The sequence below is a fragment of the Manis javanica genome, chromosome 17 (genome assembly GCF_040802235.1).
Source record: "Manis javanica isolate MJ-LG chromosome 17, MJ_LKY, whole genome shotgun sequence".
Taxonomy (NCBI): Eukaryota; Metazoa; Chordata; class Mammalia; order Pholidota; family Manidae; genus Manis; species Manis javanica.
This window is the reverse complement of record NC_133172.1, coordinates 18472305-18486187: the sequence shown is the minus strand read 5'-3', so window position 1 is coordinate 18486187 and position 13883 is coordinate 18472305. Positions and strand designations below refer to the sequence as shown.

Below are 13883 nucleotides of genomic sequence, written 5' to 3'. Positions count from 1 at the left end.
GAGTCCAGTGGAGGCCATGGCAATGATGCTGGGGTTCTTGTTTGCGGAGTAGGAGAGCTAGGGAGGGGCTTTCGTTGAGAGATACGGTGAGAGAATAGAGCTCCTGGCGTGAGCCAGGAGCGGACAAAAGAGCTGGTAGTGGTGCCTTTTCCAGGGGATTTATAGGCGGTTGAGAGACAAAGAGCTAGGAATGCAGACCCACCAGATGGTCTCTAAATGTTTATCTTTAAAGAGACACTAAGTTTCTTATCAGTCTTCCGGACTATTTTGCAGAGTTAACATAAGAAATTTATTGCTTTGATCTTTTCTCATAGTAGTAGTTTCTTGGTTTGGGAGTGTGTCAGTCAAGGCTGCTTGTTTTGCCTTCAAGGTGAGCTGAGTTACTGACTTGATTAGGGCTGGAGGAGGAAAAGCAGCATCTGGGTAAAGTTAAAGATAAACTGGGCCTTTTAGCAGGCTGAAGTAGATTTTACAATAGCCTCCTTTAATTGACACAAACAAGACATGGGCTATGCTGAGGTATTTTCATATCTGGGAGATGTTCAAACATTCCAGGCTAAGTTACTCCTGGCTTTTCAGTTTTAATTAATCTCACTGAAGAAGGTTTATATTCCTAGTTTGATATTTTACTTTAGAGAATTAATGTAACTCTGTCTTTGCTTAATTGTTTAATATGGAGTTTTGGTAGGGGTCTTCTTCCAGAGGCCCTCACCCTACTTTGACTACACCCACGGTCCCTGTCTCAGCAAGTGCAAGTGTCTGGAGGTGGAGAAGGGTACCTAGTGTGTCAGAGAGGCAGGAGGGGCGCCAGCAGGGCTGGGGCTGCGTGAGCAAGGGAGTGAGGAGTTGAGGGGGAGGAGATGGTAAGGTCAGAGAGGTGACGGGGACCACATAGAGGAGTGACTTATGAGTCATGGGTCATGGTGAGGACTTTGCTTTTACCAGGAGTGAGATGCATCCAGGGGAGGGCTCTGAGCCAGGGGGGCCCTGACCTGACCCGGACCCTCAGACTGTGTGTGGGGAATAGGGAATAGACTGCAGGGGGGCAGGATGGGAGCAGGAGAGCTGCCTGGTGTCCTGGAGGGAGAAGGTGGAGCCAGGCTAAGTTGGGGCTGTGGAGGGGAGGAGTGGTTGGTTCTGGAAATATTGTCTGGGGTTGAATTCCCTCTTCTAACATGCTGTCTGCTCTTAGGACTCTCAGAGTTTTGTGGGGGCCTATTGTCCTTTTGTTACAACCTCCCCACCACCCCCCCCCCACACGCACGCATGCGTGCATGCAACAACCTGGCTTGGAATCCCAACTCTGACCCCTAATTAACTGTGTGACTTGCAGCCCTCTGTGCCAGATTCTTGCACAGGAAGATGACGCCGGCCTAGCAGGCAGCAGGTCCTGTAGCTGCATACACTAAAAATGTTCGCTGAAAGTAGACAGAGACAGCAGAGTAGATGACTCAGGGAAGTGCCGGGGGTGGAGCTGGCCCTGGCTGGGTTCAGCACTACCTTCTTGGATGTCAAAGTGCAGAGGGAAGGGGGCTGGGCATGCAGAGACTTGGGGCTCGGCAGCCAGGACCTCCGCATGGCTGCACGTGCCAGCGGAGCTCTTAGAACTGCAGACTCATCTCCCTGCCTCTGCAGCCAGGCAGAAGCCTGCCAGCCCTAGCACCAGCCTCAGAGCCTCAGGGCCCCTGCAGGTGGAGGCTGGGGAGCCAGGAGGGGTTAAGGCCCCCACAGCTTGGGGGTTAGAGCTGGGTCCCCAGGAGTCAGGGACAGGGAATAGGAACAGGAAGTCATTGTTCTGCAGTGAGGCACCAGGTGGGCAAAGAAAAGAACACAGGCTTTTACCCGAAGGAAAAAATATGTGTATATAATAGCAATATATAATACATACCATATACATAAATACATAATTTCCTAAGTCAAATTAAATTGTTTAACTTTTAGTTTACACGGTTCTGAGCTTGCTTTTTCCTTCATTATTTTGCTGTTGTTTTTTATTTTGTGGTTTATTATTTTATGGTAACTTTAATTTAAAAATCTTTGATTTCCCCAAATTTTATTTAGCATTTTTTTAACTACAGAAAAACTACATAAACAGTACAATAAATCCAAATTCACCAATTCTTAATATTTTTAGAATATTCACAGATATCCACTGGTTCTTAATACTTTTGCCTCATTTGCCTTATCTCTAGATCTGTACCGTTACTATTTTTTTCCGAGTTTCTTGCACCTCAGAAATGCCCTGCCCTTCTTTGCACAGGCGTTTTGAAAAACTCATTCTTCTATGTTAGTTGACATCAAAGCCTTAATGGAGTCACAAAACGTGACCAAGCTTTGCCTTATTTGTGCCTTTTCCTCACACTGCAGGTGGACCCAGGATGAAAGACCTGGGAATCTTTCCTCCATAACCGACCCCCCAGGATGCAGATTCTGTCCAGGGCCTGGGCTGTAACAGGGGCCCCGCAGGCTCAGGGTGAGCCTGAGGTGGAGATGGCAAGAGCAGGTCTGAGGGCAGAGCAACTGTGGGTCTCCCTTGTCCTCCCTCCCTCTCTGGAAGCCTCAAACCAAGGGAAGAAGGGGCCTGGGTCACTCTGGAGAGGCAGACCCACCCCTCCAACAATTCCTGCCAAGAAAGAAAGGTGGGACCATGTAGGCCGAGTCTTCCACCAGCAGCTGGAAGTGCAAACGTTATGTTGAAATATCCTGATGTTTAAATGTTGGCAACTGTCGATTTTTGCAACACTTTATGAACTAAAGGAAACACTTGCGATAGTTGGGTTTGGCCGTGGGGCCGCCAGTTTGAGATCCTTGTCTTAGGACTGAGACAGGCTGGGAGGGGCTGCAGGGTTCCTTCCTCCTTGAACCCCAAGCCCCCATTGGAGATGTGTAGCCTGTCGTTTCCTGCTCGCACCCAGGACCCCAGCCGTCAACCCAAGGCCTCTCCTCGGGTGATAAAGAAACTGTTCTAGGCGTGCCATCAAATGTGGTCCTCCATGCCCACCCACCCCCCGTGAGCAGCTCTGCCCTCACCACCCCCACCTCTGAGGCCTCTGTGGTTGTGGGGGGGGGGTGCGGTGAGAACACCTTTCTCTTACTATGTAAGAAATACTTCATGGGCACCAACTATGTGCCAGGCATTGTTCTACCATTAAGGTGAAAATCCTTAGAAGCTAGCAGGGAAGGCAGGTAAGTACAAGAGTGAGGAGAGTTTCCTAGAATATGCTTTAGATAGATGTCATAAGGGAATGGAGGGTGGGTATGATTTTAATTGGGGGTCAGGGAAGGTCAAAGAGAAGTGGGTGCTTGAGCCAAGACTTGAAGAAGATGAGGGAATGAGCTATGCTAACATGTGGGAAAAGAATCCCAGACAGAGGCAACAGCCATTGCAAAGGCCCTGAGGAAGAAACATGCCTGGAATGTTCCAGGGATAGAAGGAGGCTGAAGTGGCTGGAGCAGCATAATGATGGGGGCTAGGGGACCTGAACCTTCCCCCAGCTTGCCTAGTCTCTAAGATGGGGGATGCAAACTGGTGGCAGGGCCTGATCCAACCATTGGATACATTTCATTTGGTCCATAAAGTGTTGAGGAAATCAGTTACCAACATTTAAACAGCAGGAGACTTTTTCATCATATCAACATTTCCAGCTTCTCTTGGTGGGTGATGACATTAGAACAACCCAGAGGGCAGATGTCAAGGGGCCTGTATACCCTAGGCTGCCCTGTATGGCACATCATGTGGTTCCCAGAAGCCAAGCAGACAGCAACATGCTCATAGCCACACCCCCAAAGTGGCAGGACAGGGCCACCTGCCAGCTCCTGCTTGTCTCCCACAGATGCTGAGTTGTGAGGCCACAGGGAGCAGCTCTGAAGAGCTCCAGCAGCCCACACTTGCTGGCATCTGTCTTGCCCAGGAAGTAGGAGCTTGGAGCGTTGCTGTGACCACACCTCCCCAGCAAGCCGGTCTCTTCTCAGCCTGTTCCTGGGAAGACGGGGCCCTGGCCCATCCAGAGCCCCACTCATGGACTGGGGTGCCTCCAGTTCCCACACCCCAGGCTGGCTGATCTAGGGTCTATAATTTTTCCAGGAGCCTGAAGAAACATTCACAGCCTTAAAGGAAGAACAACAAAATTGCTGACCCCTGAGTAGCAAAAGTAAATGGCAAAACCAAAGTTAGTAAGACTTTGAATCAGTGATGACATAACACCCTATGGCCTTGATTTTGCACTTGAATTTAGCATTCCTGAAAACTTTGTGAGGTTTAGAAACTCTCTGTAGGTCTGGTTTTCTCATTTTGCAAGAATTCCCAGGATACTGAGAAATCACAGCTAATCACAGCTGCAGCAGGTTCTTCAGGGGCAAATGAGTCCAAGAGCAAAATGAAGGGGAAATATCCAAAGGATTTTATTATCTCATATATAGTATTTATTTATAATATAATATTTAAAATATAAATTTATATTTACCTATTAAATTCAACATTAACTACAAATATAAATGTATATATCATATTTATTATCTGTATATATTATGGATAACATTTTTATAAAAAAGATTATTTTTCCATAGAATAAGTGGGCATGCTTTAAATATGACCGAAGTCAAATTGGCCTGGAAGACTCACCTCCAAAGAGGTCCAACCTCCAACAGGATACAGGTGGCTGCATGTCCCCATCCCCTGCTCCCTGCAGACCCTCACCAGCGTCTCAGTGTGCACACCCTCACCCACCCAGCTGAGGGTCTGAGTCCTGCCTCTCCCTGCCAGAGGCCCCAGCCCAACACACTCTTGGGATGTGGCATATTCTGGTACAGCCCCAGGAGGAAGTTTTAGTTGGCCTGGGTTGGGTATGAGCCCCATAAACATCTGTATATGCAAATGCAAGACCATGGCAATTAAAGATTCAGGAAATGAAATTGGTGGAAGTCTTCTTGGTGGTTGCTAGGCTAAAGCCAGCCCTTAGGTGTGTGTGTGTGCTTTTGGGTTTTTTTTTTTTTTGACTTGCAAAATGTTTTAAAAATCTGAGGGAATTCTACATAAAGATTTAGGTTTTTGACATCAGTTGAAAATACAGCAGCAATTGTCTGAAACTGTGTGGAGGCTATCCTTCAATTCTTTTAATTAAAGTATTTTCCAAAGTAGTACACTTACAGGATATGAAATTCAAAAGGTACAAGAGGGTTTATGATAAGTGGGTCTCCCTCCAACCCCATCCTCCAGCCCCTCAGTGCCCCTTCCTAGAAGCAACCAGGGGTGTCAATCTCCAAAGATATTTAATCCATATACAAATATATGCATACACATCAATTTTTCCCCTCACAAATGGTAGCCTATTGCTCTAATCTTGCTTTTTTCTCATAGCAATATGTCTGGGAGATACCTCTGTGCCTGTCTACACGAGCTTGCTTCCGTCTTTCAGGACTGCCTTTTAGGCAGGATAATAGTTTTCCTGTTTGCCCAGTTGCCGCTGGGCCTTATAGTCTCATGCCTGTCCTGCTTCACTTGTTCACGACTGTTGCCTGTCCCCTTGTCTGGCACCTGAGTTACTGGACGCTGGCACAGGAAAGGACAGCATCCCTCACCACTGAGCCCTAGGTCCCTTCTTGCTTCCGAATCTCTGCAGTTCCTATAACTTCCAGCAGAGGGAGACACTAAGCTCCCCAAACCACCGCAGGGTTCTTCGCAGGCACCCTGTGCTCTTGAGATGTCTGGGCAAGTGTGCTATCTGCCTAGACACAAAGACCCCCCTTTAGCTGGACTGGGATCTTCTCCCACCAGGCCGCCCATTATTCTGTTTCTATTTCCCTCCCATGAACCTTTCTCTTTGACTGACCCCACCCTAAGTGCCCCTCCACTCCTTGCAGAGACTGGCCCTTCCTTAATGGGGGCTGGGGGAGGGCTTGTCCTAGTCTAGGGCCTGGGATTGAGAAATTGCCCAAGGGAACCACATAAAGAAAGCAGGTATCTGGGTGCACATTCCTTGGCCCCCGACCCCTCCCCGCCCCTCCCTGCTGGGAAGTGGGGGATCCTTTCTCCCAGCCCAGAGCAGAGCTTTGACCTTGAAACCACCTTCCCTGTCCTGCACTGCACACTCCCCATAGTACCCTCTCCCTGGCCTGGCTCTTGTGATCCTTTTCCCCACCCTGGAGATGGTGCTGGGGGTCGCCTGGAGTCCAGCTGGTGGCCAGGGCAGAGCCACCCCTTTCCTGGCCCTGCCCCTCCCCGTGACCCCAATCCTCCGCCAGCCACTCAAAGGCGCCTTGTTCTTCATCCAGCCCCCAGACAAAAGTCCCTCTGTCTAAAAAGGCGGAATTGGGGGGAGGGGGCACCCCAACCAGGATGATGTGGGGGCCTGCACAGACCCTAGCCAGAAGGAATGCCGTGAGGAGGAGGAACAGGAGAGGGAGGAGGGAGGGGAAGGGAACCTTGCACAGAGGCCTCATCCGGAGTGGGAGGCAGCCCCTGTGCCAACACCCACTGCTTGGACCCAGGCATCCAGCACCCCTGAGAAGGCGCCGGGCTAGGAAGGTCTGTCTGGTGCTTAGGAATCAGTTTCTTGCCTCCCTAGAGCTCGATGGGGGAGAGGGTATAGTCTAAGGTCCAGCAGACGCGGCCCCCACCCCTACTCCCCAGGCACCCCCCATGCCCCCTCATGACCTTGTCATATCAGTATCTTCTGCTCACCCTCAAACTGTGTCAACAGCGACAAGTGGCCTGGAAGGGGACTTCAGATCTCCCATAATCTCCACAATCCCTCCTCCAGGCACAACACAGGACTGAAGTAAAAGAAATTAGGTTATGACACCAAGCCATCACTTCCCACCCCCCACCAGACGTAAGCTCTGCTGTTGAAGCCCCCAACCTTCCCCCTTGCAGGTCCTTTTCTGAGGGGCAGGAGACTGGAGAGAGCGCCCTCCCCCGATTTAAGGGGCAGAGTTCCATCCCATCCTATTCTCCTTCTGCCTCACCTGAGGCTGCCTTGACCTTTGAGCGGCCAGGGATCTCTCCTGTCACTGAGGAAGGAGGGGGGGCTGTCTCTTTAAGAGCAGGAATGGGGTGAGTAGCTCCTGAGCTTTAGGGAGTCTGAATTGTTCTCTACCTGCCCGGGTTTGCTTAGGGCGTGGCAGCTGCAGATAAAGGTAGGACTTGAGCTTAGCAGCCCCACTCTCTCCCGGAACCTCCGCACAACCTGGGGAGCCACACAGGTGAGCGGCCAGGGCCCCCTCCCTCCAACTTGACCCAGTCCCCAAACCATCCCTTCCCCTCCCCCCACTGCTCTCAGTAAAAGACCCTAGAAACTTCCCCTCAAGGGAGGGAGATGAGAGAAAGTGTTCTCCTCTAATGTGGTCCTACCCCCATCATTCCCTCAGGGGGGCTGGGTGAGCTGGCTGGGTAAGGGTAAGGCCCACAAGTGGGATTGGGGTGTCTGGGTAGATCTGAGGTGTCTGAGTAGACCAGAAGCATCTGGACTGGGGTTTTCTGGGGAGACAGGGTAGAGAGGGGTACCTGGGTGGGTTGGGGTATCTAGGTGGGCCAGGGCTGGCTTGGGGGCATCAGAGTGAATGGCAGGTGACTGGGTGCACTTGGGGCATCTAGGGATTGGGGATATGTGGGTCCTAGAGACCTCTGGGGAAAAGTGGGTGGTGGTTCCCTGGAAGGTGTAAAAGGGGAATTGGGTAGGAGATTTCGGGGTGTGGGGCATCGTTCTGCACATGGCTGAAGGGCCCAGCCACTCTCATGGAGCAACGGATGGGAAAGCAGTCCTCGCACTGCTGTTGGGCCCTCCCGGGCCAGGAAAGAGCCGATGCGGTGGGCAGAGCCATCTTCCTCCCAAGCTTTCACACCAGCTGCAGTCAGCTCCGGAGCAGCCCCAACAATCGCCTGATGGGGAAAGTGAAGGCAGAGCCCAGGCCCCGGGCCCCCAGCAGCCCATCCGTGGTGCAGGGTCTGCGGCACCACTGAGACCCCCTATCAGTCTCCCCTGTGCTGGGATGCTGAGGACGGGGAGTCAGGGAGTCCTCGCTGGCCACCGGGCTTGGAGGAGCCCACGAAAGAGGCGTAAGAGCTGAAACTCTGGGTCCCAGGGGATGGTATAGGGCATTGGACTGAGTTCACAGGGGTTGCAGGGTTGCGACAGCAACGTGGGATCATCATAGCGCCAACTTCATCAAGCTGCAAAGGTGTGAGTGAGCGCAAGGAGATGAGCACAGTGCTGGCGCGGGGGAAACACGCAATAATATCTAGTTCTTACTACTAGTATTAGCAGCACTGCAGGGTGACAGCCTCACAGGGTAGCTTTAGACAATGGGTGGTCGTTCTACAGACCTATGCCCAGAACCACCGGGCTGTCCTGCCCACACACCCACACCAGCTCTCTCCCGATTTTAAGGGTCTTAAATACCTTAGTAATGCTCCCCAAAGCTACAGGACCTCTTCCTGCATGAAATGAATGCTTCAAACTAAAATTATGAGTTCAGCATGTAGGCTTAACAAGGGGGCCACGAGGATGCCCAGGACCTGGGGTGGGCGCAGGAAGGTGGAGGAGTCTGCGAATGTGCAGGAAACAGAAATGGGGTGGGGGTTACATGGAGGACTGGGGCACTGTCTCAAGCTGTGGACGGGCACCTCCGCGGGGACACAGCTGGGAACGTCAGATGGCTTTTTACCAGACTGAGGGAGGCTGTGTGTTTTGCTGTTGGTGTAATGGAGGATATAACCAATCACTCCGGGTTGAGGATTAAAGGAGTGAGAACACAGCAAGGTCATGTGGCAGTGCCTAGCACCCAGTGCCCAGCACAGGGTGGATGCCAGCAAATGTTAGCTCTTGCTATCAAGATGTTGACAAGGAGTGCGTATGGTGGTGGACAGGGGCAGGGGGGCACACAGAGACTGGGAGCTTATGGCAGGCACACAGGCTGGTGGCAGGATGGACGCACACCCGACCAGGAAGGGGATGAGAAGTGCGCTTCATGCTAGGCAGGCCTACCTGGGAGAGAGGAAGTGTTTGCTGCCAGGAGGAGCTTGGCAAGGGTTGGGGTAGGGGCAGCGGCTGAGCCTGGGGGGAGGCAGGACCAGAGACTGGGGTGGATGGGTGGAGGGGCAGAAATGGAGTGCAGGAGGGACGGAGGATGGGGCTGGGGCTGCAGCCAGGCTGAGCCTTCTTCCAAGTGTGGCCCTCCTCCCCCATCCCAGCCTCCAGGTCTGTCTTCCCTGCAGCCTGCCCCGAGCACCTGAGGAACAGCTCAGTCCCCTGCCCCTGCCCAGCCCAAGGTCTGTGAGGTCTGGGCAGGGCAGGCAGGCTCTGAGCTGTCTATGGGAGACACTCCCAGGAGCCTGGGCCTCCTGCCACCTGGCTCCCAACACCCCACTTTCCAAAACACCCTGAGGCCCTGAGAGGCTTGTGTTAGCAGCAACTCTGCAGAGCCAGGCTTGTTTCAAATCCTGCTTCCTGGCAAGGTGACTCTGGGCACCCACGTTCACCTCTCAGAACCTCGGTTTCCCCATCTGTATGATGGGGACAACAGCAGGCCATGCCTCTCTCATTTGGTGGCTAGGGCAATTCCCTTAAAGCCTCTAGTGGTGCCCCTGCCCGTGGTGAGTACCCTGCTCCCACATCAGACCTGAGTTTCTCACCCAGCCCCCCGTGCACCCCACCGCTCCTTATCTCTCAGCCCAGTGAGTTCTGCCAGCCTTCTGCCCCAGGGCAAGCAGTGCACCCTGGTTGGGAAGCACAGTAGGAGGGCATTAGGAACCAGAGGCACTCGGCCTGCATCCCTACTAAAGCTGACTCTCCCACCCCCGGTCCCAGGCCAGCCATCCAACATGCAAGAGGTGGTCCTGAGCCTGCTCATCTTCCTGGCAAGTGAGTGTCTGCCCCCTGGACTGCCTCTCCCCTGAACCCCTTCCACTGAACAGTGGCCAAGCCCTGCCCGCCTCTCTCTCTTACTTTCTGCCTCCCCTGCGGGGTGGTGCCTCTCCGGATAGCATCTCCTTGAGGGTAAGAAGTGTCCCCCTGGCGATTTCAAGGGCCACACCTCTTCCAGCAGCAGTTCATACAGCTAGAAAGTCATCACCTTGGTGTCTCCACAATGACACTGAGAAGACTCAGGTGCTAAGTGATTATGCAGCAAGTTACCAAAACCCTTTGTGCCTCAGTTTCCCCATCTGTAAAAATGAGGACAATAATAGCACCTACTTACAGAGAGTCTACTTGTTGTGAGGATTAAACAAGTTAGTATTTGAAAAGGACTTAGAACAGTGCCTGGTACAGGGTAAGCACTAGGTGTTCATGCTTTCATTATCATTAAAAATGATCAATCTCCCTTTAACAAAGGACAGAGATTAGATCCCTGGCCAAGGCAGCCCACTGCTTTGAACCAGAATTTAATGCAAGTCCTTTGCTTTCATTGTATTTGTTTTTATCTGTTACATTGGCCTTGATTGGTATTCCATCCAGGAATGTAAAGTTCCATTTTTAAATAAAGTGTATTAAGTTTATAATTAATCAGTAAGTTGCTTTAAAGGGGATGGTGAGCAAACACCAGGAAGTGGGTATGGGGTAGGCGTGGATGTGGCAGAATCAGGACACGAGCTCTGAGAGTGACCAAGGAGCTGATACCGTCTGTCATCTTGACAAGAACACTGCTTTGTTTCTGCAGGAGGTGCGGATTAGCCAGGGGTCTGGAACCATTAGGCCCAAGGGCGGCCAAAAGCCACCGATTTAAACCTATTTCAGGAGGCAAAATGCTGGCGTGGCTTGCAGGTGTGGGGCTGAGTTGGGGAGTCCACATCTCTGAGATGGGACATGCAGAGACAGCTAGCTTGGGGCTGGAAGGCTGTGCCCCTGGGAGGTGGGGAACTGTCCTGTGGGGGACCCCAGCTGCAGCCCCTGAGGCTCTGTGGCCCCCCAGCATCACCATCTCCTCCCCTTCCATGCTTCTCCCCGCAGGCCTGCCTGCCCTGGCCGCCAATGACCCAGAAGGTGAGTTAGGCTGGACTCCTTCCAGAGCCCACCCCCAGATTCTTCCCCGGGACCCCTGCCTCCCAGCTGGATTCATGCCCTGGCTTCATGTTCATTTTTCTTTCCTCACAGATAAAAACAGTCCCTTCTACTATGGTGAGAGCTCCCTTCACTCCCTCCCCTCCCCCACCCTGCCCTCTCATCTTATTTTGTGCCAAGTGCCCCACACAGGGTGGGGTGAGGGTCTGATGCGGGTGAAACAGGGTGAGGACAGGAAGGGTCTGGGTCGGGACATTGCACAGTGGACACAAAGGATTAGGGAACGAGTGCCAGCCTGGTCCTCGGGTAGATACTCTTCCGGCAAGGTAGTCAGACACACACAGGAAGGCAGGACAGTTCACAAGACGCTGCTGTTATGGTTCAAATCAGCCGCTAGAGAAGGCCTGACTTGAGAAGACTGCCTGGAGGAGGTGAGCTATTTGGCCCAAGTGCTCCTGCGGCCATGCGATCTGCTCCCGTTGCTCCTCTGTCCCCACTCTTCCCACTCCTCCTCACTAGTTCTGCTCTGGCCCGCTGGCCTCTCTGCTGTGCGGAGACACAGTAGACACACTCCGAGCCTCTGGAACTCGGTACCTTCCGATCCCTCTGCCTGGAATGCTTCCTTCCAGATAGCCCCATGGCTCCCTCCCTCACCCCCCCAGGTCTCTGCTCAAATGTGGCCCCTCCAAGAGGCCTTCCCTGACTACTGTCCCTCAAAGAGCCACCCTCTGACTTTCTGTCCACTGGTCCTGCTTATTTGTCTTCAGACTGCTTATCTCCACCTGACCCTCCGTGAAACCTCTTGTCGTTTGCTCATGTGTGAACCAGAATGTGAGCACAGGAGGGCTAGGGGTCTGTCTGTTTTCTCCACTGCTATATCACAGGTACCCAATGCCTATTTGCTGAGTGGTTGGGGTTTGGATGGGGCAGATGCAGGCGGGCACTGAGAGCCCCTCTGGGTTTCTCCTAGACTGGCACAGCCTCCGGGTCGGGGGGCTTATCTGTGCAGCAGTTCTCTGCACCTTCGGCTTCATCGTCCTCATGAGTAAGTGGAGGGGCTGGCGGGGGCATGCGCAGGGCAGGGCTGTGGGTTCCTTCCTCCAACCAGCCCCCTTCCCCTGGACAGGTGGGAAATGCAAATGCAAGTTTGGCCAGAAGCCCAGGTAAGACAGGTTCCTAGCATGCCTGTCTCATGCTAGGCAGACACCTTTCAGGGGTGAACCAGTTAGCCACTAAGGTTTCCCAGATTTATTCTTCAGAGCCAATAATCCTCAGAGGGCCCCAGATTCTGAAAACCTTTGTTCCCTGGGTTGGTCCAACCCAATGATGGAAAAAATTATCAGGAAGTTGTGTATGAGCAAGTGGCCTGAGGCAGAGGACAAATGGGGTGGACCCTGGTCTCATCACTTTTCTTTCCCTAGCCACCGGCCAGGGGATTCGCCACCTCTCATCACTCCAGGTAATACAGGGACGGGTCGGGGCTGAGGGGAGCACAGAATGTAAGGTGTATGTGTGTGCACACAAGTGTGCATGCAAACATGCTCTGGGGAGAAAGAATTTGGCTCTCTCTCATGGCTGACCCCATCACCTCTCCCAGGCTCTACCCATAACTGCTGAGGACAGATCAGGTGGAAGGGCACAGAGGCCTCTCTCTTTCTCCAAGCCCTGGCTCTGCAAAGGACCCTGGACTCCAAGATGGAATTCCCCCTTCTCTCCTCAGCCTGCCTTGCCAGGGCTTCGCCACGGCTCTCACGGGAGGCATCTTTTTGTTCCACTTTCAATCTAAAATGATCTTGCCTCCTACCCAAGTAGCCTCAAGATGCCCTCTGTGTGTGCTGGGGTGGGCTTTGGGGAGCCAGGAGAAGGCGGACACACACCGGGGGCTGGCATAGATGCTGGTAGCTGAATCCCTTGCTGGGAAAAGCCCAAAGGCCTATCATACCTGGTGAATGGCATGGGGTCCACTTCCAGCCTCTATGGCCATGAGAGCGACATGCACAATTCAAAATTTTCTAGTAGCCAAATGGGGGCACTTTTGGGACCAAAAGTGAGCTCTAACCAGATGGAATGCTGGACACTCGGGTAGACACTGGGACCATCCCAGGAAAACTGGGGTGTGGGATCATCCTACCATGACATGAGTACCCAGATAGCTTATGATTTTAATAGTAAGACCACTACGACCCTCCACTCACCCCTGAGACTCCACTTTATTAGGAAGACCTTTCTAATACCCAAATGTCCCTGTGAGACCTTTAAATAATTTCCCAGGATACTCCTAATAATAGAAAATGGTCATACGGTGTGAAAATCTCTGAGGAGCCCCAAACTCCCTTAGCCCTACACTAGGTCCCCAAGAGCCAAACCATAAAATTCCTGAAACCCTTCAAAATACCCCCAAAATACCCAGTAAGTATTACAGGGTATACTGTAATACTTGTATTATATGCCTTACAGTGCCCTAAGGCATGACCTCAAGACACCCACAATAAACCTGTGACCTGTCCCCTAGTAATGCCCTTATATCCCTTAAACATCCCATAAAGTCCCATAATCATGAGCTCACTGTCCTTAGAGACTTCGCCAAAGCTCACCAGGGGCAGCCAAAATGCACTCTGGAACCTGTTCCCTCCACCGTACTGCTTCTGGGACATCACTGCTCCCCTCCCCCAAGCCACTCAGGGGACACCCTTTACCAATGACCCCACAACAACGAGTGGGGCGAGTGCACAGCACATTTATTGAGCTCATACACTTTCCGTCTTTGCTCCTGTCACTCACTGGGGAGGGTCCCTGCAAAAAGGTTCTGCTTTTCCGACCCCCGCGCACGCGCAAACGGATGGCATGCTAGGCTTCCCCCTCCGCAACAGGCACTCGCCCAAGCAGCAA

The 13883-nt window shown here is 52.5% G+C and overlaps 1 protein-coding gene across 8 annotated transcripts; it reads left to right on the top strand.

Moving 5' to 3' along the window:
* The first annotated feature begins 7080 nt into the window (after window positions 1-7080).
* FXYD3 (FXYD domain containing ion transport regulator 3) lies at window positions 7081-12797 on the top strand. Of its 8 annotated transcripts, none has more exons than XM_017663377.3 (8): window positions 7092-7200; window positions 9804-9857; window positions 10944-10976; window positions 11088-11111; window positions 11965-12039; window positions 12121-12157; window positions 12416-12453; window positions 12592-12797. In XM_017663377.3, exons 2-8 carry the CDS (start codon window positions 9818-9820, stop codon window positions 12609-12611), a joined length of 267 nt encoding a protein of 88 aa, XP_017518866.1. In that variant the 5' UTR covers window positions 7092-7200; window positions 9804-9817; the 3' UTR covers window positions 12612-12797. The 8 variants fall into 8 exon arrangements, with proteins under 8 accessions (XP_073082576.1, XP_017518866.1, XP_073082577.1 ...); XM_073226476.1 differs by adding an exon at window positions 10654-10757 and having other exon boundaries at window positions 7104-7200; window positions 11965-12157; XM_037021475.2 differs by lacking the exon at window positions 7092-7200 and adding an exon at window positions 7972-8053.
* Window positions 12798-13883: the final 1086 nt, after the last annotated feature.

Coding starts and splice junctions, on each gene's coding strand:
- FXYD3 (XM_073226472.1), top strand. CDS start 7,708: ATGGCTGAAGGGCCCAGCCACTCTCATGGAGCAACGGATGGGAAAGCA. Junction 8,054..9,803: donor GAGGAGCCCACGAAAGAGGC/GTAAGAGCTGAA, acceptor CCCCGGTCCCAG/GCCAGCCATCCAACATGCAA. Junction 11,112..11,964: donor AAACAGTCCCTTCTACTATG/GTGAGAGCTCCC, acceptor GGTTTCTCCTAG/ACTGGCACAGCCTCCGGGTC.